Here is a 25,317-nt window from a genome sequence, read left to right on the forward strand (position 1 = left end):
TGAAAAACAGAAACATGAAAATAGATCCTATTTCCTCTTCAGGGTACCTGTCTGCAGCTGCAGGTCTGAGGGCATGGGTGACAGAGGGCAGGGTGGGGGCTGGAAGGTTCCTACAGTCCTCCTCCAACTCTTTCAGAGGGGAGCTCCTATCTGTCCACCTTCCCACCTCTTCTCTGACCCCTTCAGCCTGGAAGCTTTACCTCCTCAGGAACTGGAAGACCCACAAATGAGTTCTAGACACAGAGAGACTTGCATCGACTACTTCTTAACTTGGAGAATTTCTCTTTTCACAAGGTGTTTTCAGTGATGGTCTCATGCATTGTTGGGTTCTGAGATTCCCTCCTGTCAAAGTCTTGAAGGAATCCAATTCTACCCTGTGTTAAATGAGCAAGTGAAGGACAGGATTCAGTCCAGGCTCTGTTACTGGGTTAGGTGACAGGTAATGAGCCCCTTTTGCTTGGGAGGAGATTGGCGAGCCCACCCGCTGTCATCCAAGAGCTGTGATGGTCGTGGGCTGGTAGCTCAGCTCCTCTTGGGGCAGCTGTTTTTATTGAAGTCCGCTGGGACATGAAATGGCAAACTGTCCCCATATTTCAAATAAATAAGAGAGGAGAAAAAAGATTCCTGTGTCACATACAGAGAATAATTCTGGCTTTGATGGTTGCTAAATTGCCATTGGATTTATTGAAATAGTAAAACACAAACTATTTGGAGTATTTATTTTCCCTTTTCAAGGACTATTAAATCTCCACAAGTGACTACGCGCCTTGTGCACTAGCATAATTGTTTGAATAAATCTTTTGTACAGTATGTTTAAAACAAAGAAGTAAAATCCACACTTTGCTAGTAAATGTTAAAATGGACGAAGAGATGTTGTTGCTTCCTCAGGTATGGGCTCATTTGGTTGAGGGCATTGTGAAAGGAGGCTGACAAGCTGGCTTGTTTGGTTCTTTCCCTACTGTTCCAGTTTCACAGTACTGTAAGAGCACATTTTGGGGCAGTGCAGATGAGCAAAGCTCACAGAAAGACGCAGCAAATGTGAGGATAAAGAATCGGAGGCTTCTATTCTATTTAAATGTCGTAAAAATGGAAGCAGTTTATCGGACACTACCGTATTTGCCCTAAAAATGTCAATATATGAGGAGCGTTTTAAGGCAGTGTAGGCACACACTATTATATTCTGCAAATGCAAATGTGGAGCAACTTCTCACTGTTTTGGTAAAGTTGTCTTGTGTTGGTTTAAAATGTTGCAACACTGCCTCCAACATTTGATGATTTTGTGGCTGTATCTCTGAGGATGATCTGCTTTGTTTTACAGAGTATCTTATTGCTCACATCATTGTGCACAAATATCAACCATATCTCACCTTGTCAGCCAAACTGAGCAGTTTAAAAAGTTAAAAATGTATATATATGAATACATATACATTACTATATATACATTTAAAATGTAATTTAAACATGGGGTATTACTTTTTAATAGTGTGAATACAATGCTATCACCAGAACTGTGTGTTAACCTTTTTTGTGCAACAGTAAGCTTTCTGAATATTTACATTGTTAAATGCAAAACTGGTGGAGCCCAAAACATAGTTACAAATTTAGTCAGACATTCATTAATTCAGAGATTGTTCAAATATGGACATTTCCTCTGTTGGACCTGATTATAATTGAGTATTTCCTGCAAATTCCTACATTATTTTATTGGTGCAATGATGGTTATAGCGCTAAGATCCTTTGGAGAGCATCCCGGTCTTCTTCAAACAACGTTTTGCACTTTTTGTTTTCCTTTTGCTGTCGTCATCAATGTTTTTGTGTTACTGTCTAATTAGTGACAGCAACTTGATTGTTATGGTTAGAACTGCTTCTGTCTTGTTATGTCGTTGTATTTATTACTTTCAATTTCAGCCCAGTCACAAATTTAGTTTTAAAGAAAGCACAAGTACATTTTGGGGGAGTTTTTTGTCAGACTTATAGGTATGTATTCCGTGTTCCCCACACAGAATTGAATGTTCGTAATGCAATTGATTGGTTTTTCTTTAATTTATTGGTCTGGACTTACTGTCCTTGATTTTAAGAGCAGCATCTTTATAGATATTTAATGTAAGTAATGACTAGATTTTTTTTCTTTCTTCTGCACATCTAAATCTACATTCAAAATTCATTTGGTGCCACTTTTCTCTCTTTTAATAAGCGACATTTCAATATTTTAGGACTAATAGTAACTTTTTATTTTACTTCCTCCCATTTGGTTAATGACATTACCAACTATACATTAAAAAATAATAACATTAAGATGTAAAATGACATGATACATCTTGATTATTACCCAAAAAGGAGCCGTGACACAAAATCAAGTCCATCATCAAGACTCAAGAACACAGACCTCCTGTATTATGGTTATTTTATTTCTCCATTTAAAATTTTCACTCAGAAAAATCACTTTTGAGTCTCTTTATTGAAAGCTGTTTCAATTCATTCCTGCTAACTCAGTTTTAGGCTTATTATAAATCCTACTTTCATAAAAATGGAATCTTTTTTTTTTTTACCAATATTCCAGAATACTAAAAATTTAACAAACTAGAATTATTTGTTTAAAGAAGCTTAAAAACCTTTCAAAAATGCTTAATGCCAAGTAATGAGTTATAATTTTAGTGCAATAGTGAAGATCTGTTATTCTTCATCTTTTTAATACCTACAAACGACTGACATGTTCCACTTTAACTCATACTTTCAACTTGTGACCGTCAATTAATGGGTTAAATTTGACCTGATTAATATTAATCACATGCATGGATTATGTTTTGTTGGGAGTAAGGGAGTAGGGTGGGACCTTAGCTTAGGCTTATGATATTTAAGGTAGATGAGACTGTGATCCCAGAAACCACAACTCTATATCGGTGATAATTAAACTGCAATCCTTTAATCCAGTCAGGCTTTTGTTACTCTAACTGTTTCTAATTTAAACTTTGGATAAAAAAAAGCCATTACGCAAAGCAAAACCTAATCTTTCACGAAATGGTCATTACAACTACATGCCTGGATGAAAGCGATATCCGCTCTAATAAGCGTGTGAAATCCACAGTGATTCCACATAGGAAGGGACATTTTCAGTTTTAAATCTGTGAGTTATAACACCACCACATCTTGTTTCCTTTTTTTCCTCTAACCTCTAGACCTCGTTTCTGAATGTAACTGTTCTTAACCTGAGACAAATATGTGTTTGAAGTTATTTATTTGAATGTGAAGCCCTGGTTGGCATTTGTGTTGTTTATGCGTAAGTTCCTGTAAGTAGTTATTAGTGTTTGTTTATTTATTTCAGTATGTGAGAGGGTGAACTCTACTGCCCTGACTTTACTCAAACATATTTAGATATGTAAAGAAATATTTTACTGTAAAATATTTAGTGTATTATTCATACTTATGGCATGTTATTCTGCAGTATGCAGCAGCATTTTATTTTCCATAACTGTGGACTAAATCTGACAATTTGAGACTTTATTTTACATTTTGGTGTATTCATTATATCCATGTGTATGCTGTCAAGCTATGTTTTGATTGTTAGCACTTTCCATAAGTGGTCCACTATACCAGCGGTCCCCAACCTTTTTTGCGCCACGGACCGGTTTATGCCCGACAATATTTTCACAGACCGGCCTTTAAGGTGTCCCGGATAAATACAACAAAATAAAAGTAGTACCGGTACCGAAAAAAAGAAGATTTATTCATAACACACGTGAAAAGACCCAGGAAAACCGAGTTAACGATAAAAACGATAACAAAATAACGCTGAAAACCGATAAAAACCCTGAAAACCATACATTTCACACCTGAACCTCTACTCCCGTGGCCCGGTACCAAACGACTCACGGACCGGTACCGGTCCGAGGCCCGGGGGTTGGGGACCGCTGCACTATACACTTTAACATCCGCTCTCTGTGTTATGCCATGACTGTCAAGTGAACATTTGTCTATTTACTTGAATCTTTAAATGGATGGTAATCGGTGGATTTTATTTTTTGTCATATGAATCACAATAAAAATGGGAAATACTTTGATCTCTTTCTTATGTCCAGAGGATGGCGTATCCAGGATTTCTAGAAACTGTTATGCATTTTGAGATTGATAAGACCACGTGGCAATTTTCCACTCGATTGTAGTCCATCTTCAATGACCAGGGATGGACACACGTCCGGATCTTATTTATACAGAATTTTCTCGTTGCATGGTAGAGATTTAGAGTTTCTAATCTGAGTTTGCAGAGGATGGTCCAAAAAACTGAAAATATCCAATGAGCAGCAGTTCTTTGAGCAAAAATGTGTTTTTGATGCCAAAGGTTAGAAAAAAACGTGGCCGGACTGCTTGTAGTACCACTTATTGTAACTCTATGCAGAAGAGCATCTCTGAATGTTAGGGCAGCAGAAGACCACACTGGGTACTAGCTAACAACAGGAAACAGAGTACAGTTCACATAGGCTCAGTGAAAGTGAACAATAGAAGATTGAGAAAATGTTACCTGATGTACTAAGTCTTAATTTCTGCTGTGACATTCAGTTTAGAATTTGGAATAAACAACATGAAAGCATGGATCCATCCAATCTTGTATCAGTGCTTCAGCCTGCTGGTGGTGATGTAATGATGTGAGTGATATTTCCTAATATTCCCTTAGTAGGAATAACCTACCTGAGCATTGTTGCTGACCACATCCATCTTTTTATGACCCCAGTGTGCCCATCTGTCTGACTGTGTGATGCTATCGTGTCAATATGGACCAAGGTTTCCAGCACCTTGTTTAATCCATACCATGAAGAATTAAAGCAGATTTGATAGAAAACAGGGTCCAACCCAATAATGGCAAAGTGTACAAAATAAAATGGGCTGTGAGAGTTTAAAGCCAGCTTCTTTGTAACCTGTCAGAGTCATAATGTTTTGAGCATTTATAATGAAGCAAACATGATGACTCACTTTGTTTTGGGGACGAAATGTTCTGTCTCACAATGTTCCAGCTACTAATCAAATCTCTGGTTGCTGTGTCAGAGCTTAATAAGCCACGTTCAGCCTGTCTTCTCCAGTAAAACAGTGGCCTCCGGAATCGGTGAAAATTTTAACAATCACTTTTGTTGAATCAGTGTTAGCTGCTCAGATGTGCCCTTCCTTCCAGAAACCGTTTAAAATATGACTCTGGTACACTCCACTAATTCCAGGTAATAAGGAGCACCCAGTTTCAAATATCACCACCCGTACTGCACCCTCTGTTGATTTCCTTAATGCAAAAATGATGTGGTCATCCAATTAAAGGTGAAAGTTTTAAACCCCGGTAATTCTGGAGCTTAATGATCCCAGTCTTTCAAGACTTCAAATAAAACTGTATGCAGCTCACAATTAAAAAGTTTCCTCCAGCCTTATTGTGAGCAACTTTAAAGGAGAGTGCTTCATGTGCGAAGTAAAGTAGATTTCCTATGGTAGTGTGGAATTATAATTAAAAGGAATCTCTTCTTTCAGTATCTTCTGATCAATATCGGTTTAAATGAAATTTAATTAACTATTAATGGCGCAGAAGTAGTAGACTTTTTTTTTTTGGTCATGAAATTAAAGCTTTGGTTTTACATTTTTGGCAATATGTGCCTTCTTGCAAGAGAAGATCAATAAGAGAAAGGCATGAAGACTGGAAACTGCATCCATGAACTTCAGTAATTAGCTTTTTTTTTTTTTTTATTCATTTATAAAATATGTAAAATTGACAAGTTTGGGACGGAGCTGTAACTTTTTTTTTTTTACTGCTGCTAAGCAGGAAGGAGGCATATCTGTCTTTTTTTTCATATTTATTAGACAGGTGTTTAAGTGATATTGATCTTGTTTAAGCAAGAATAAAATGAACTCTTATTTTATGTCCTTTTTTCAAGGGGTCATTTTAAATAAAATCATAAAAACTCTTTAAAGTATGTTAAAGTTGCCGTATAATCATCTTTCCTCACTATAAGGTTGCTGTGAGTTTGCATCTACCTCTGAACCCCAAATCTCCACCACGACCTCGTTAACTGTCCCTCGGTGTGACAGCTTTAGCCAAGCTTAAAATTAACTCTAGCAGTTTCATTTGGCTTGATTCTCCTGCTTTCTTTATGTTGTGGAGATGCTGTGCTTAGCTTGTAGGTGCATCTTCAAATGGGAACTGCTGCTCTTAAGACTACCATCACCATAATGTCCTTTTCACTAGCTTTCAAGTCAAAAATTAAAACAACTGCAGCAACAACTGCACTTCTTTGAAATATTTGAGTCTGGTTTCCAAATCCAAATGCTCATAGTCTGTATACAAAGGATGGATACAGACCCAATGCTGCCAACCAAAGCATTAGCTCTTCAGCTAATAAAATGCTAGAACGTATCGAATAAGCTGTACCACACAGTGGGATGTATTGTTTCTTAGAAGTTCCAATAAAAACATTCCAAAAAGCACCAACCCCATAACATCAGGTAACAGGTATTCACTACAAGACAAGGCGGTAATTTTCATATCTCAAATTGGGAATTTAACATATCACTCTACAGGGGGTGAAGCTAGGCTGAAGTGCCTGTTGGCAAAAAGCAGAGGTTTTGACTTTACATGCACAGCTTCTACCTAATTTATTGAAAGATGCTGTTTTAGTGACTGTTCCGAATTTCGGTTATCCAAAAACCCTAAATGCTTCCAGGCCGGTTGCCCGTACAACAGCGGTGATGAAAATCCTTGTAAAATTAGTTAAGACGGAGCTTTTAAGGAAAACCGAGTATGTGCTTTAATCCCTATGCAGTTTGCTTAGAGACCAAAGAGAAGAATAGACAACGCCACTGTGAGCTTATTGAACCTAATTGTCAAAAATGTTAAAGTATTGTTGATTTTTTTGGCCTTCAATACAATTAAATTCCATATTTTAATATGAAAATCTTGAGGATCTGAAACCTGTTTCATCAAGTCTGCTCCTTGAATGGCTCCAAGGAAACAAATATATGTCAAAGGTTTTCAAACCTGAGCACACTGGACCAGCGGTGTGTTGCTGCCCGTCCTACTGGTACACTGCAGAAGGTGTATGGAACAATGAAGGAGGTGTAGTCCCTCCAAAGTCTTCACTTCACCAAAAATCAGCAGCTAGATAGTTAAATCTTGTTCCAACAGGACCATGATACCAAACACACTTAACTAATTTTGGAATGAATAAAGCAGGCTAACATTAATCTTCTGAAATAGCCTTCCCAAAGCCTCAACTCTATTGAAACTTTGCGGACTACGCTTAAAAGCCATGTCCGTGACAGGAAACCAACCAATTTAAAAAGAAGGGTGTTGAAGTTGAACCTTGGCTCCTGTTTTTCCAGCCTTCAAGGTTGCAGCTTGGGGTTTAGCAGCATATCATCAAGTTAGCGAAACCACATTTCAATGGCTGGAATTTTATTTGGATAAAGTCTGCTAAGCAACTTTACAAGGATAAAAAGGCAAGTGTGAACAATACACGACTTCATGTGTTAATGAAACATGTCAGGCAAATTCAAGATGAGTTGCGTCAGTAGTCGTAATACTGAATGAGTCACTCAGTTCCATACAGACACCAGTCACTTAAAGGGCCATTAAAAAGTTCACGCACCTTTGCCTCTGCTATCAAAGTAGAAATATAAGTCCTCTCAGTCTAGGTCCAGTTTTCTAAAGGTGTTGCAGCTCTGAAATCGGGTCAGTTTCAGTGGAGAAGGTACAAAAAAGTGACATTTAATAAGTAATCCAAATAACCAATTAAACGCCAATGAATTTGTTCTGTTTTTGCTTCAAATATAGTTCCATCACTTCTCTGAATGTAAATAAAATAAATTAAGTTCTACTAGCTGATATGTGAGGAATCTTCCATCACAGACAACAGAGTAGCAAATCATGTAATTAGATTTCTCCCAATTGACCTGGAGCATCCCTGTTAGTTCCACAACTAAAGAACAGAAATCATGTCTGAATGTTTCAGTGATCTTGGCAATAATGGACGAGCACAGTGGCGTAGCGTTCAGTCAGAGTTTGGTCATGGGTATGTGAAGGCTGTTCCACGGCCCCATCCATAACTCCTCCTCGTCCGACTGCGTTCTGTCACTCGGGCACTCCAGCGGCTCTCTGACGACGAGTCCGTCCGTGTCGTCGTTACTGCCGTCTACCTTGGACTCTCTCTCGCCTTCTTCTGACTCGTTTCTCTCCGCTGTGCTCTGGGGCTGCTCCGTGCCTTCCTGTGCTGCTTTGAGCAGGTTCGATTTCGACGCCACGCTTTCCGGGCCTGCGTTGCTGGTGCTGGTTGACCCTGAAGAAACGCTGGATTGTCGCGTGTTGAACACATTCAGCGTTTTGCTGTCAGGGTTGGAGAAAGAGGACGTGGTTGTTGTGGTGGCAACCGTTCCCGAGCTCTGGAAGGTGCGGAGTGTGTTGCACCCGCCGTCCGGCGTCGTTCTGAAGCTGTTCAGGGGAACTCTTTCTTCCAGTGTGGCAGCCATTTTGTCTAGTTTTTTAAAGTGCTTTGCCAGCCTTGAGCTGAAGATAGGAGAGGGGAGTTTGAGGTTGTTGTTCGTAGTAGTGGTTTGCGTGGGCCCTGTGGTGTTTACTGAGCGTCGGGTGCGGATGATGGAGCCATTCTGGGCCACGTAGATGCTCCCGTTAACGTTGACTTGGCTGTTGTGGGTGGAGGACAAGCGCCCACGTTGGGTTTCTGGTGCACTTTCCTCACCCGTGGAGCTGGTCTCGTACTCTCGGTCAAACACCAACTTGACCCGACGTTTTCTGCTGCCCTGCTGAGAGAAACACATCAATAATGTGACTTTAAACTGCTGACCTTGGCAGTTTCATTGAGGCAAGAGAAATGAATCGTAAAAGTGATGATACAAAGCACAAAAATTGAACATCTGCTGTCTGCCTCAAAGTGCTTTTTCGATAATGCCTCAAAACTCCTTCGGTGAACTGTACTGAGTAGTTACCCTGATGATGTATTGTGGTGTGCACTGGGGAACTTCACACAGTTCACACATCTACTCACAAAAGGCCATCGAAAGTTTAAAACTGAAATTAAAGGCATTTCGGAGAATAATGCACTCCTTCTTCCTTCTCTCACTAGCCGTGAGTGCCTCTGTGGTGTCGACATTGAACACATTTGCCTTACATGCAAAAAGTCTCTGGTTTGAGATCAGGAGGAGATACAAACCCAGCCTCAGGGGGTGTCAAAAGCTAGTGTACTTCCTCTGCCAGTCCCCAAGCCTGGATAAATAGGAGGGCTTTCTCAGGAAGAACTGTACCAAATCAAGTCTGTTTACCCATCTGCTGTAGCAAACCCTTGGGAAATAAGTACTTTTAGTTGCACCAGCAACTTTGCAAGGATGTGTAAAAAGTTGACAGGGTGCTGGCGTATCTCCATGATCTAATCTTTTTCAAAAATAAAGACTGACTATGTTTGACCCACATAAGTATTCTTGATTTATGATTTTAAGCTTCATTTCCAAGGTTTGGTTTGATTTAGGCGTACAAACTAGGGTTAAAGCCTTTCACGACATTAAACAGTTTCCTTTGCTAGCATCAGAGACTTACCGGTGATGATATTAGCATCCATTTAACAAACAGTTATTCCCACAACTAACAGAGGTGTTACTACAAGTTGTAACAACCACTTGGGTCTCATTCCCAAGGTGTCAAAGCTGCTGGTGTCTTGCAGAGAAGCACAAGGTATCCAATGGCATCCCTGCTGTGATGCATTCGGTGGCAATACTGGGGCAAAACCGAGAGAGGTCCCACTCCAAACTCATTATGTACAGTATGGGCGCTTGTAAAGGACGGCCTTGTTTTAACTTAAATAGTTTACGATGTCTGAAAACAAGCAGGAGGTAAAAGCAACAGCAAGAACTATTCGGTGAGTGAAAATCAAGCAAAACAAAAAGTGCAAAGTACAAAGCTTCCAAACAGGACATGGCCCGCTGGCTGACAGAGACACTGTGATTTATTTATGCGTTGCTTTTTAAAAGAGGACAGTTATCTCTCAGCATCCAGTGCTACCGCTGCCAGTGCATCAAGGCAGCTACACCAAAGGACACCTTGTGTGTTTCTCTGTGACAGAAGCGGTATCTGACAGAACAGCATTGTGTGATGGGCTAGGAAGACGATGTGTTACAATATCAGCACAGTGGCTTTCTGGGTTAATACAGTCTTTTAGGAAGACATCCTAAGAAACGCTGCATAAAATCTATAACTAATAAAAAATGATTTGACTAACTGTGAAGATTGATAGCATTTATGTTTAGGTTACATTGCATTCAGAGTTCTCTCACAGCCGGAAATGGCCAAAGGACGAATTCCACAACCCTGATTCCAAAAAAGTTGTTACACTGTATAAAATGTAAATCAAAACAGAATGCAGTGATATCCAAATCTCATAAACCCATGTTTTATTCATAATAGAACACAGAAAATAAATTTAATTTAAAAAAAAAACTGTTTAAACTGAGACATAAATTAGCTCGCTTTGAATTTGATGGGAGCAACTCAAAAAAGTTGGAACGACAGCAACAAAAGCCTGGAAATGTAAGTGATTCAAAAAAGGAACAGCTAGATGAAAATCTTGTAACTGATTAGATTAAGTGGGACTGGATGACCACATCATTGGGACTAAAGAGGACTATCACCATCCGGTTTGATATCAGTGCTCAGTTCAAAAACCTGCATCCTTGATGGTATGGCACCTTATATGCAGGTTAGAGCAACATATGTTCCCATCCACACAACTTTATTGCCAATTCAATTCAGTTCAGTATAATTTTGTTTATATAGCGCCAATTCACAAAAACTATCACCTCAAGGTGCTTTATATTGTAAGGTAAAGACTAGTGCTGTCAGCGTTAATCTCGTTAAAATGACGTTAACGCCATAACCGCATTAACGTGGCAAATCTCCGTTAGCGAGTTAACGCAGATCGCCCCGTGCGTGGGGCTGCACGGCGCTAATGCGTTAACAAGCTAACCACGCTAACGCGTTGACGCGATCTGCATTAACTTGCTAACGGAGATTTGCCACGTTAATGCGGTTACGGCATTAACGTTGTTTTAACGAGATCAACGCTAACAGCACTAGTAAAGACTCAAAATATCAGAAAGAAACAATCACAATAACCCATGAGCACACAGGAAAATCTGAGATGGAGTTGGTTTTTAAGGGAAGGCCTTACATATTTCAGCAAGACAATGCTAAACCACATACTGCATCTATTACAAGAATATGGGTTTGTAAGAGTTGAGGTGCTGAACTTGCCTCCCTGCATTTCAGAGTTTTCCCCAACCGGGAAACATTTGGCACATAAAGGAAAACTATGACAAATAAGATCCTGGACTGTTGGGCAGCTAGCTTCACTTATCAGACAAGAAATGTCCAGAAACTGCTCTCCTCTGACTAAAAAAAGGGGTTAAAGTTGGGACTTTTGCTGCCATCAACTTTAAATTCTTCACACAACAGCCCAACATTTATGGAACTGGGGTTGTATTTCAGTTGATATATGTATTTATAGGGAAATAAGGCTATCTACACACCAGACTGAAGACATACCAAACCTTCTCTGGTCAGAAGACCCAACATTTCCATGTCATTTGTAAAGATTTCCATTTAATTGCTGTTAAAATAAAAGTTTTTTCATTTTAAAGTGAGAAAATGAGCAACAATGAAAAAAACACTTTGACTCACTGCAAATACAAAGACATGTCAGCAGTGTGACTCAACAAACCGGCCTTTGGATCATCTAATGATGAGGTTTTTTGTGTGTTTTTTAAATGAAAGAAACTGAAATGAGGAAATGATTTTGGAAATATAGCACATGTTGGTCTTGGATGTAATCTTTTAGAACACAAAACTAAATTATTTAAGTATAATATAGTAGGTCAGGGTCAACACTGCTACATGTTCACACACACATACACACCATGTAACCCTTAAAGATTTAAAGAACCTTCATTGTATAGAAGAAAGTACATGTTCTCCATAACAAAGAAAGCATCTTTTCTTCCTGCTGGTAAACGCTGCTGGAATAGCTGACTGCTAGCAGAAGAATGAGCAAAGAAAGAGAAATGACTAATGAAAAAAAGCTTGAGTAAACCTTAAGTGCAACAAAGAGAGGTCAGTAAATAATCTCTGAGCCGTAGCAGCATAAGAGAAACAATCAGCTGGAAGTGGGAGCTTTCACAATCGGAAAACGAGACAAGTCGGCTCAGGGGGAAAAAACTGTAGATGTAAAGCAGAAAAGCACTTCACGAAGACGAGAGAAAGGCTGACTGGGGAAAAAAAGGGGGATTAAAGTTACAAGCCAAAGAAAGAAAGAAAAAAAAAAGAAGAGAGACAGTCAGAGAGGGCAGCAGAGGACACGCCGACACTTTAAATTACAGTGGATGTAAATCACGCCAAACAAGAAAACACAAAAAAGAGAGAGATTAAAGTTATAAATTCCACTCAGGTAATGACTTCACTCTCAATCCAAGCATTTTCACCCCAGACCTTACTGAGTGGCAAAGAATTTAATCTCGGCTCAGCTGACTCCCAAATCCCCCTCTTCTTCATCTTTGGGATCTTCGCCTTCTTCCCCATCGTGATCGCTGCTTTTCTCCTCCTCGTCCTCTTCGCTGTCCTCCATGATTGGTGACAAGTCGTCCGAGCTGTCTGTCGGGCCTGAGCTGATGTCTGACTGGGTGTGACTGGAAGCTTGCCTGCTCGTTGACGGCTTTCCCAATCCAGCACTTTTTACCTCTTCTTCAGATTCCTCGCTCTCTTCTTCACTCTCTGGCTCTGTTGCTTCACGTGAAGGCCGTCTGGAAGTTTTGGGCCTGGAACTAGAAACGGTTGAACGCGAATGTCTAGAACTTTCCGAGTCCCTGCTGCTGTTTCTATCAGTCTCTTTGGCGCTCCTGTCTCGCCGTCTGCTGCTGCGTTCCCTTCTAAAGCTCCCTCTACTGCTTCTGCTTTTATGACTCCTGCTGTTGCTGCTCACAGAACTATCACTAATGTGTCTTTTTGCCGGTTTTCTACTCATTTTTTTCCTCTCATCTTCCGTCTCAGACTCAGACCACTCTCCCAGCTCATCTTGGCTTTCCTCTTCCTTTCCGTTTCCTGAGTCGGACTCAGTTTTTTCTGTTTCTGTGTCATACTCGGCCTCGTCTGTTTCTGCCGGGACACGCAACGTGTGGCTGCTTGCGTCTGAGAAACTGAATTCCGACAGAGACTCTTTGCTGCCACTTCCTGTTTCCGAATCACTTTGAACACCGCCGCAAAATCTTTGTTCTTTTCTCCACCATCCCTCAATGGAGCTGTTCGGCTCTCCGAACTCCCACCTCCTCCCCTCCTCTCCTGTGGCTCCCTTAGACACTAAAGCAGAAACGCTCATATCTCCCATGGAGCCATACATCTTCCCTGTGTCCCAGCTTTCGCCGTTGCTCCACTGTCCACCTCCCACCCTGGCTGGTCCCTGGAGCCTTCTGGCTAGGGAGATAAGACTGAGGGCCCCGCTCAGCTTTTGTTCCATTGCTGGGGGTTTGCTTGCTTCAGTGGACATCTGGAAATAACTCCCATCTATGACCATGCTGCCATCCCGGCTGAAAGACTGGCCAGAGGACAACAGTCCAGGGAGCCGTCCCCTGTGCTCTGGCCTGATGCCTCCTCCTCCTCCTTCTCCAACTGCATTGTTTGAGCCGCCACCTCTGTTGTTTCTCCCCCATGTTTCTACTTCTTCTCTTCCTCCCCTCTCCCTCCTTATTTCTACTGCTTCATCTCTGCCTACCCTTTTATTTTCCCTCTTCCCTGCTCCCCCATTCTCAAACCCAATTCTCACTCCTCCCGCTTTTCCCTCCACTTTTTCTCTTCCTCTGCCTCCCTCCTCTATCGGTCCAATTCTGGCTTTGTTCCACGGAGGGTGAATGGCAGGAGGCTGTCCAGACTTTTTCCCTGCAGAGGACAGCGTCGTACTCACTCGCATCAAAGCCTGCAACCTGGTAGCCACGCTCAAGCTCTTAGGTTTAGTGTTAGCAGTTGTACTGCCTTCTTGTTTTTTGTCATCCTCAGTTCTCACGTGTCCGTGGGTCTTTCTCAGGGCTGGAATAGGTTGAGTCTGAAGGTGGGAAGGGTGTGGAGCTAATTTGTCTCCTTGAACTTTTCTCCTCACCTGGTGCAATGATGACATTAGTCCAAAAACAAGTTAGATTACACTAACATTTGACCATAAAGAGCAACCACTACATATTAACTTTACAGCACGCTTTCAATATGAATAGTCACATAAAATGAACACATTCCATTATGTAGTACATTGTAACAAAAATAAAAAGGATGTACTGCAACCTTAAAAGGATAGCTGAACATTTAGGATTAACAGACAGATCCCAAATAGCATCCACATACAGGCCTAATCTGCGTTACTTTTAGCGCTCGCAAATATGGGCAAACACACATTGCCATCTGAGATGAGAAGAGCCTGAATTAGGGTTCCTTTTTAGGATAATGCTGTACAGTGTTTTTCTTTCTAGCTAATTCCTCCAGTTTCAATCTTTCTGCTTTCAGTCACTGTAAATCTTGAGCCACCCTTCATTTCTGATGCGCTGATTTATTGCATGTGCAAACATATGCAGGAATACGAGGGATTCTAATGATCTTAAGAGTCAATATGTGGTATGAACACCTTTATTCTTCAGCCTGAACTCTCTTAGGCTTTATTATAACTTATTTCTTCAGGAATAGTTCTCCAGGCTGTGTCGAGGATATTTCAAAGCTCTTCTTTGGATGTTGGCTGCCCTTTGTTCTGTTCTCTGTCACGACGATCCCACACAGAGTCTGTAATGTTAGGGTCCAGGCTCTAGGGAGGCCAGTCCATGACTTTTATTGCACTGGCTGCACTACAGAAAATTGAAGTTACTGCCAATCAGAAATCCTTCCAAATGGTATTTCAATAGTGGATCTAAATCTGACTTTTCTGACTTTCTGTTTTGACAAGATCTCCAACACCAGCGGTCCCCAGCCTTTTTTTGCGCCACGGACCGGTTTAATGTCAGACAATATTTTCAAGGACCGGCTTTTAAGGTGTGGTGGATAAATACACCTAAATAAAAAATATAACCAAGAGAAAAACTGTGGTATATTGTAAATATAATACTAAACACAAATTCACCGTGTAATTGTGTAACTTTATTAGCAGCGTCCTCCTGAAATGCGCCACATCTCCCCCTTAATGCTCTCTGGTCGCTATGGTCACACAAATATTTCTTTCAAAATAAGACACACAACTACAACGCGGGAAAAGACCCAGGGAAACCGAGTTAACAATAAAACCCCTGAAAACCATAAATTTCACACCCGAGCCTCGACTCTCATGGCCTGGTACCAAACGACTCACGGACCCGTAATGGTCCCTGGCCCAGGGGTTGGGGACCACTGCCCAACAACACTGGCTGAAATGCACCCGCAAACCATGACAGAACCTCCACGGTGTTTTACAGATGACTGTAGACGCTCGCTGTTGTAGCTTTCTCCTCTCCTCCCTGGCTCCCTCTTCTATCATCTAATTTTAGGGTCAAATAGCCAGAACTTTAACTAAAGTTTCAAATTTGGATTCATCACTCCAAAAGTCCTGTTGCCACTAATTGTCAATCTAGTTCTTGGAAAATTTACTTCAAGCTTTTCTCCCAATTTTCTTACATAATAATGGCTTCTTGACAGGCACCGTTCCTTTGAGACATTTTAGCTCTTTGGGAATCACACTGTTGGTGCAAAATGACTAGTTTATGCCTACAAAACTGGGTAATTTGGGCATTTTTGGCAGAGGAAACCAAAGAAAATGTGATTGTGCAACAGACTGATAGTAACAAAGAAGCGAAATATGCTATTTAAAACGAGCTTGTTGCTAAGTTCTGTGTGGACACTACACCAGTTCATCCCTTGAGTTAGGTGTATTATTTATGCTCGAATGATTTATGTTAACAAACTCTTACTCTGAAAATCATCAGATACAAACACTGGACTGAACATGAGTAAAAAAGCAGCCAATGTCCAAAGAAGATCTAAGTATTGCAGTACTGCACTTTAGCACACTAGTGTATAGCATTTCTCAAAGTGTTGAACTATTCCTTTAACCAATTCTCTACAGTTACACCAACTAACTGTGTAACTGTAGGTTCATTATTCTCTGGTTTTTGAGAATATCGTGAAAATATTACGGACTCTGTTACCAGCCTGTATAATCTGCTCTCCAGCGTTTCCCTTTGTATTCTAATTTTATATTTTCCTGCATTTACCTCTCCATCAGACTCCTGTGGGCTGTAGTAGTAGCTGCCGTCATCGTCAACAACGACTTCTCCATATTCATCATAGAGGCCAGAGGGCGAGATCAGCTTCCTGCGGCTGCCGTACTGAGGAAGGTCGTACCTGGATAAAAAACCAGAGGGAGGGGGGAAAATACCAGGATGTTACACGTAAGCTACAACCAATAAGCACATATGCAGAGCAAGTTGAGCCTATACTGAGTTTTAAGTTATTATTTGGAGGCTTCTTTTTTATTGTTGGCTATATTAATAAGCAAACAGAATCCACTGTGCAGCTTCAGCCAATCAGAAGTAAAGATAGGAGAGAAAGCTGCTTACAGACAAAACTGATGAACTTGGCTAGTGCTTATTCGCAGACACTTACAGTGATAACACATAGGGCCACACTGTGGCTCATGCCAATGATAAGCGGCGTCTAATGACTTTCCTAGGCAAAGCTGCCTTAATCACAAAAGGAGCATTTTGTTGCCAGGAGACATTTTGTTAGCAGAAAACACTGCAATCGATTTTCCCCCTTTTGTCTCTCTTTGTTGCCTGTTGCCGGGAGCGCTGCCTGACTCCATCGACCGAAAAAAACGTGTTGTGTATCACTACTTAGGCTCCGTGCCCTGCAGCAAGCAACTCAGGGAGCCAGTGGGTCAAAAAGCACATCTTTTCAAATGCCATTCTGAAAACAATATGTCCCAGTGTGATTAAAGTAACAAATGTGCTCCAAGTCCTTTGGCTTCATTTAGAGAGCTGTGCAGAAATGTTGCCCTGTGTAATCATTCTGCTTACAGTCAACCGGTGAGAAGTCGCCCTCCCATTACATTAAGTAGCAAAGTAATAAACAAATGGAAAAGGCACGTGGGTGACAGATGGGTGAGGGGGAGAGAAGAAGGAGGTAGAGGTGTTTTAAGAGATAAAAGGGAAAGAAGAAAGAATGAGTGAAAAATGGAGGGGGGTCAGAGGAGAAAGGTTGGGTAATACAAAGAAAATGTCACATTTATAAGCCTAACAGTATGGCCCCTGAATGCTAAGGTAGTGTATCTTAACTGTTCTCTTTCTCTCAATGATAGGATTTTAATTATTAAACTGCAGACTCAAACAGAAGTGTTCACACAAACATATTACTCAAAGGCAAGTCTCCTTCTTTCATCTGAGGAGTCTTTCCCCCTACTTTCCCCTCTGTCTTCAACTCTTGTCTTCCCTTCAATCGTTTCATCCTTTATCACTCCACCCCCCTGCCTCCTGTGGCCACTAGGGGGCAGTAGTCACATGAGTCAGAGAAATGTCTTCTGCAGCATCAAGATACCAACATCAGTCACTGCCAGCGCTTCATAGTATTTTTGTAGCTATGTGTCAGAACCTAAATGAACCAAACTGGGTCACTGGTGGATCTCCAAATGGTAAATGATGAGTCAGTGTGTGATCTCATTTGTACACAGGTATTACTGCAGGCTGTACGTGTTCACTAACTGAAAAAAAAATGATAGTTGTCATCATATTTTGGACATGTTTGTTGAAATTTGTTGAGATCCATATTGATATGGAGGACTCAGTTTCTTAATAGGCAGTTAAAATGTATTTGGAACTGGGCTCTCCCTTACTAAAGGATTATGAAATCAATTTTTAATGCACAGAAGTGTTGGTTCTTCACTTACAACCACATGAAGCTAAAGCCTGCCAGACAATAGCAAGACATGGCATAGCCAATCACCACCTTTACAATGTGAAAAAGAATGAAGTATGTTAAAGGTTTGGTCTGAGTGGTAGTTGCAGAGATGTCCGTGGATTCTTGACCTTGGGTAGTCATTGACTGCAAAGAATTTTTAAATTAATAAAAAAAAATCCTTCAATTAAAACGATGTAATTTCATCCCAGAACTTACAAAAATGGCTGTAATTCTTAAGCAGTTAATTAAATATTTTCGATAGACCCCTTGAATTAAAGCTGAAAGTCTGCACTTTAATCACAACCTGATTACTTGATTTAACTTTAACCGATTGCCTGTATAGTATGGAGACTTAAACCTGTTCATGTAACTGTCAGTGGGTCTCTAAATGCTATAGCGTTAGAACGTAGGATGCTATAAACAAGTGTATAAAAGCTTTCCATGTACTTTACACTTGTGTTATGTTGCATATCTTATTTTTTCCAGGCTTGGTTCAAACTTGAAGGTATGTCAGAACTCTGCGAAGAGCATTAAAGAGTTTAAAGGGTGATTTTTCTGCCATTGTATCTTCCCCTGACGAGGTCCATTTACTCTGACAGCATGGAAACATTATTGGGCTTGCTGCTTCTTTAGATTGGATGTAGAGATGGAAAGAAAACAGTTCCTACAATAAAGTAAATGGATCATGATTTAAAAATACAGAACGTTTCCATGAGGTGAGGACAGTTCTGTTGTGTTCAAGATCTCAGTCAAACCGGGTAATTCACACCTAAACCACACTCGGTGGACAGACTAGATCACAATGTGAATATGATTTTAGGGTTGAGCTGTCACTTTGATACAACGTGCACCTAAAATAAGCTGGACATGACTTCAGCTAATCCATTTGTTTTTCCTGCTCTCATTCAGCTAATCTTTCCACATTTTCTATTGTCCTCACATTTCTTTTTATGTGGGTGCCCTAACCGAGCTCCTATCAGCTCCACGGCAGTCACACTGCTCAACACCCACACCAATGACAGTTTTGGAAAAGTGAGATTTAATCCCTTATTGCTCTGTAGCATTTATGGATTGAGTATTTCACTCTTGACTAGAGGGCAACATGAATTTGGCTCAGTTTGTTGTTTTTGTTGTTTTCCTTTTTCTTTTTTTCAACACAGCATCAAAACATTAGACCTGTGCAACAAATGGTTCCAGTTTATATTCTGCATCTGTGTAAATCCAATCAGAATCATGCCAGCAGCAGATGGCTACATTCCCACATGCAGAGAAAATCCCATTTTGGCCTGATAGTTTCAAGAAAGTTCAAAGCAAAGGTCAAAAGGTTGCCAACCAGGCTTTTGGAAGTGTATACTGTAAAAATAAAAATAAAAAAGGATTTTGTGGAAAAACAAAAATCAGGAATGAGAAATGTTATCCAAAGCCTGAGAACTGGTTCGGTATTTGCTGGCGCACACTGTTTACGCCATTTATTTGCAAGTGAACGAAACAAAGTGATTAGATCTTAGTCCCACAGGGTCACAAAGTCTGATTTTCTGATCCAGTGTGCGTACAGAGTCAGACACGAGTTTGTGGATGTTGCTCTAAGCCACCAGCATCTGGCCTATTGTCTGCTTCCACGGCTGGCTGCCTGATTAGCTGCTACAGTATTGCAAAGCTAGGCAGAGAGAATTAGCTGTATGTGTGTACGCGTATGCTATGCACGTGTGTGCAAGAACGAGCAAGAGAGCATCTGAGTGATTGTAAGTGCGAGTGAATGAACGTGCTTGCCGTAAGAGAATTTGTGTGTGTGTGTGTTCTTCCACTGTGCGTTTATGAGTGTGCGTAGGTGGGTGTAGAAAATCAAGTTCTCTGGAGTCTGCAGCTAAAATTATAAAAATTACACAATGCATCACAGATGGCAAGCTCTGTGTGTGAATAACACAGACACACACACGCACACACACACACACTAAAGTGTGCGTTTTTTATAAACTGTGTTCTTTTTACCTTCAAGGAACCCAAAACACACACTGAACAAAATCACTTTTCTGAAATCTCCTGACTTCCTGTAGTTTGAAGAATACAGGAGCGGCGTAGTATGAGGCAGGTCGCCGGTGTCAACATTTCACAGTAGCCAACACACTGTGTGACTGATGCAATCAGCTTGATGTCAAAGCCGCTGCCACGTGGCTAACATGACACTCAGCTGGATAAAGCGAACACAGTGAGGTCCAGACTCACGCAGGAGGAAATATGTTGTAAGGGACCCTTCCTATCAGTGCTAGCGGTCAAAGGTTGGAGATGGAACATAGCAGAGTTGCCCGCATTCATTTCCTGGAGACTTTTTTTTCTCCGCTGTGTATCACTGTTGGTAAATGCTGCATTGCTCTGTAACACCACAAACAGTAAAGTGCCAGGTAAAGATAAGAGCTGAAAGAAATCCGCTGCTACAGTTCTGTTCACGCTGCTATGAATGACTGCTGTTAAAACATGAGACCAACTGAATGTTTTTTTAATGAATTAAATGATGTATTTGCAAGTTCAACATTGAAACTGGCCGCGTGGTTACAATCATGATCATGGAAATAACACCGGGAATTTTATCTGTATAAGCTAATTTTAAAGGTCGTTGCATTATGTTCGATTATTTCTGATTATATATCAACACAAACCTTTTGTGAGAAACATGAACTCTTCAATAACTCCTTTTTGTTCGTGATTACGCCGTGCTACTTCGTGGGTCTTGTTACCGTTAATTTTTAGAGCACCAATTTGTGTTAATTCTGCAGTTAGTGAATGAACCTAGATATGCAGCTTTTAGAGGGTTTGTGGCAATTTATGTTTGTAACCATGTAAAATACATCCAAGCAGTTATGTAACATTAAAAAAAGAAGAAGTTTAGACCAATATACAGGACTTAAAAAATGTATTACACCTGTCATAAAAACAAGAAAAAGAAAGCATTTCATATCTTTCAAAAACATATTTAAATCAAAAAATTATTGAATTCATGGAACTAAAACGTTTTTTTACACCCCAATTTGAACCGACACACTGGACTTTCAAGCATTAAAACTAATTTTAATTAAACAACTGTAATTTTTAAAAAAAATAGTGCTTAACTATTATTTTTGCTTTTTTTGTAAAAGAGCAACTTTGAATATTCATGTATAAAAACAATACTTATTTTTGCATTAAAAATATGTTAATTAAAAAGCTTGAGGATTCTCTTGAATTCATCATTACAGGAACATAAACTGTATTTAATCAATGCTTAGGAAGCTGTGGCATAAACCTTATGTTGGATGATGGTCTAAAAGACTTGCACTCTACAGCATAGAGAGCCACTATTAATTTATAAGATTGTGCCAGTAGAGCGCGAACTGGGTTGTTCGTTCCAGAGACGATAAGCCACTGCTGCAAACACATCGAAAGCAAAATACATTCTTTTTTTGTAATACAATCTGTGACGCTAACACAAAGCTAGCAGCCAGACACCCCCAGACTCACAATGATGCATAAGCTGATTTTAACCCAAGCCCAACCAAAGAGCCAAAGCTTGATTTTCAACGGGTGAGAGAGGCAGAGATGAACATGACTGTAATGTCTCGTCACACTCCACACAGCAGAATCAGAGTAACCACAATATTTTTCTGTGATGTTATCTGAAGGCTGTTTTTCATCACCTCTGATATCAGATTTGTGGTAAACTTTAAATAGACTACTACTAAAAAGATCTTCCATGTGTCTAATTAGATACAGAATTTATATAAGAAAATATATAAGATTAAAAACTAACTTGCTATAGTAAATATGTAAAATAAGTAATTTCTTTAAAACAAGTAAAAAGTAATGTGTAATAGATTACTTTTCTGAGTAACAACACTGCTTGATGACTGGTTGAGACATTTTGACACAACTGTCCAAAAATGCTAGAAATTTGTTTTTTTTTAAATTAATTTTAATTAATTTTGAGTGAGGTCAAGTTAATAATTTAAAATTTATTAAAAAACTGGCTTATATCCACCAAGATCTTCAAGGTCAACTTAATCAGTTAGTAGTCTGAAAAAAAGTTTAAAACTTAGAAATTGTCATTCTTACAAGTGTGGCATGCTAACACATAGAAAGTACTGTATAAAGATTTAAAACATCATGTAACATCTGACCTCTGACCTCTCCTTCTAGGTCAATACATTGATCTGAAGGTCAGTTATAATAATGCTATATAGAGCTATTTAAAACTATGTTTCTTACTGTCATTGTTTGTATTGACCACACATAGTCACATATGGTGAATGAGTTATAAGGTGGACGCGCACTCTTCTTCATTAAAATATTGTTAAGAGTAAGAGAACGAGCTGCCAAGTTAGGGATATACTTAAGTATAATATTATAAGTTATTCACGTCCAGTTATTTGCAAATCAATACCTATTATCAATTACCCACTGCTACATAATGTTTGTGTAATCAAAGTAAAGATCTGCCATGCTACTCTCGTCTGATTTTTGTGCGTAAAGACACTTAACCTTGATCATTAAAGCATAAAAAAGCACTGACCCAAAGGGATGAGCCAGTGTTATGTCTATACATAACAGACAACTTACCAAAGAACTGATTTTAAATCTTTAGGTTTGTAATTAGTAACAAAAACACACCATTTGTTCAAATTTTTGCACCGACAATATGTTTCCCGAAGAGCTATTATTTGAAAACGTGGCATATTTTGGCAGTGTGCAGTGAATCCTTAAAAATTTTATGAAGTTCTGTCCTTAATAAAAATGAAAAAACTAGCACAGGACCTAAAAAATGCATCTGGCCCTTCAGCTGATCCATCTACTATTCACTGAAGCCTCATCAGAAATGGTCTCAGTGGAAGGTTGGCTGTCAAGAAGCCATTCTTAAGGAAGGGAAAGAACCAAATTACACAATAACTGGACTCAAAATCAGTGGCAACAGGTCTGATAAAGAGATGAATCCAAATTTCTGGTTCAGTTCATCATCAACATGTTGATGATGGAGACTCTGTTATAGTTTAGAGCTGCATTTTGGCTGGTGGTGGGGATGTTTTCAAAACTGATAGAATTATAAATGCGGAAAATATTGTCAGATTTGGAGCCACCATCTGGAAAGCACTTGATTTTCCCAGCAAAATATAAAAATAAGAGATAGTTTAAGTCTTTCACACACAAACCTTTACTGTGTAACTAACTTGATTGATTTGTGTTTTTTTGTTGCTCTTTCCTCTTCTCTTGTTCTGCATTTGTTTACTTGTGATTCCATTTATTTTACTCTCACTCACTAATATCAGCTATTGAAAGTGAAGTCGTACAGCACCACCCTAAAACATGCAACATGCACACACATATTTTAATATTTATGTATTTCTTTCCCTGTTATTGTTCAATGTCTTTTGTACGTCCTGTCTATTGTTGAAAAATAAAGCATGGAAAAGAAAGATTAGCTCTAAATAGCTTTTCTTTTGCTAACTGCATTATTTTAAATTTGATATTCTCTGGTTCATTGTTCCTGACTTTAGAGCTAATATGAACGTTTTCAAAGCCTGACAAAATTTACATGGAAAGAAAACACCAAAACGATAAAGGACACGTGCAAAAACAAGCTGGGTATAACAAAGAAGTACAATTTGATGTGCGGCGACGTACTAACCCGTGGTCATAGTTGTAATAATCCTGTGTGTAGTAGTCATGGCCAGGATCGATGCCAGATTCCATTGATAGTTCCTGTTAGATTGACAGATCTTTGTTAGAAGCTTCCCACACACACACACACACACACACACACACACACACACAAACAGATAATTTTATAGGACATGACTACACATACATACACACTCATAGTGATGACTTTGACTGCATTAAAACTTCCACAAACCCATACTCCAACAGACAGACGCCCATAGGGATTAAATAAGTACTGAAACAAGAGAGAGACTGAGTACCTCAGGTCGGAGCAGAGAAGGTCGGAGAAGCTGTTGCGTCTACCAGAGGGACAGAAAAGTGGTGAATGGAAATAAAAAACAAGCAAAATGGAAGTATTTCAGTGCTGTCCCTCAGAAATGTGTACATCTATATTAGAAACATAAAATCGATAGCTGACGCCCTGCCATTCATTTTCTCTAGAAAGCTCAGGATCCAATGTGTGTATATGCTTTCATTTGATGTTATCTGTCAGATTGTAGGAACATGGGAATGAAGTTTTATCAAGCAGCGGATATAACTTCTGAACTCAATTTAAGCTGAAATTGAGTTTGAAAATGCATGCACTGCACAAGTGACTGGATGACTCTTTATAGGAAAGCTAGACCGATGACATGTATTTAACAATGGGGACGTGGCAGAAATGTCCAGGATGTCTAAAGAGCCAACTTTTTGGAATCTTAAAAGAGTGGGTAAAGTTTTTAAACATATATTTAACTTCAATATTTTCATGTACTGTAGTGGCCTTTTGAAATTATATTTTATAAAGCCAGTTACATGCACTGTGTACTGTAAATGCTCTTTCTTCTTGATAGCATCAAACAGAAAAGAAGATGGAAAGCAAACCAAGGCATAAATGTAAGTGAAAGCGTGCAGACATGCAACGACAGCATGCACACCCAAGACACCTACCTCATGTTGTCCATATCCACGCCTACAAGATCAAAGAGAGCAAAAGTGAGACCGCTAGCCTAATATTACCAAGAAAACACACTGCCTGGGCTATAGCTCTGTCTTAACATACATGTCAGTGCTTTGATGAGAATCTTTTATTCCTGTAAAGGAAATGTTTAAGTAATAAAAAAAATAGAAGGGGCTTACTGGAAATATTTCACAGTGAGTGTAAATTAACCCAGTTTCCAGGAAGGAAGCAAGAAGATGAGATGCGTCTAAGTGATTGTATGGGATTTTGTGTACGTTGAGAAAAATGGATAATGGACGACGATTTTGTAAGAGAGAAAGAGAAACACAGCCAAATGAAATTGAAGCCTTTGTGTCATCCACGTCTATTGTTGTTGTATCTTTGTAAATATTGTGATTAGAGATTTACGAATGCAATTTCACATCTCATTTGCAACTCATTTGAACTCATTCTGCTGTTGAGAATACTGTTAATGGTGTATGTCAATATTAACCGAAGAAGTAATAAAATCATATTTCAGTAAATGTGTAAATTTCAACTAGTTTAGCAGTTGGTGTGATGTTCTTTTTATGAAACGCTGTGTTAGCTTTGTGCCAGATGTAACAGGACCCAAACCTTCCAAAAAGCTCAGGTTTTGTCTCGCAAGTCCACAAAATATCACCTTAAAAGTCTTGGGCAGTGTTGGGGAGTGACGGAATACATATACCGACATTACGTATTT

The 25,317-nt window shown here is 39.6% G+C and overlaps 2 protein-coding genes across 4 annotated transcripts in view; one reads left to right on the forward strand and one right to left on the reverse strand.

Annotated features, from left to right (window-relative positions):
* plce1 (phospholipase C, epsilon 1) overlaps nt 1–4,058 on the forward strand; it is a 79,830-nt gene extending 75,772 nt beyond the window's left edge. For 2 of the 3 annotated variants that reach the window (XM_084937703.1, XM_084937704.1), the window contains one exon: nt 43–155. Coding sequence is in view for 1 of the 3 variants with exons in the window: in XM_084937706.1 (XP_084793832.1) it covers nt 43–230 (188 nt within the window). In the remaining 2 variants the exon portion in view is untranslated. Of the gene's footprint in view, nt 1–42 lie in introns of all 3 variants that reach the window. The other variant, XM_084937706.1, reaches the window with a different exon arrangement.
* Nucleotides 4,059–11,061: 7,003 nt separating this feature from the next.
* The window catches only part of LOC146381613 (protocadherin-15-like), a 221,206-nt gene continuing 206,950 nt past the window's right edge, over nt 11,062–25,317 (reverse strand). Inside the window, exons 35-39 of the mRNA XM_084937707.1 lie at nt 24,587–24,608; nt 23,917–23,955; nt 23,622–23,695; nt 16,291–16,420; nt 11,062–14,168 (exon numbers count right to left, since the gene is read on the reverse strand). Coding sequence (XP_084793833.1) covers nt 12,543–14,168; nt 16,291–16,420; nt 23,622–23,695; nt 23,917–23,955; nt 24,587–24,608 — 1,891 coding nt within the window. The 3' untranslated portion in view covers nt 11,062–12,542. The remainder of the gene's footprint in view (nt 14,169–16,290; nt 16,421–23,621; nt 23,696–23,916; nt 23,956–24,586; nt 24,609–25,317) is intronic.

Source organism: Perissodus microlepis, chromosome 8 (genome assembly GCF_051167445.1).
Source record: "Perissodus microlepis isolate ML-2025 ecotype Zambia chromosome 8, ASM5116744v1, whole genome shotgun sequence".
In the NCBI taxonomy this organism is placed as follows: Eukaryota; Metazoa; Chordata; class Actinopteri; order Cichliformes; family Cichlidae; genus Perissodus; species Perissodus microlepis.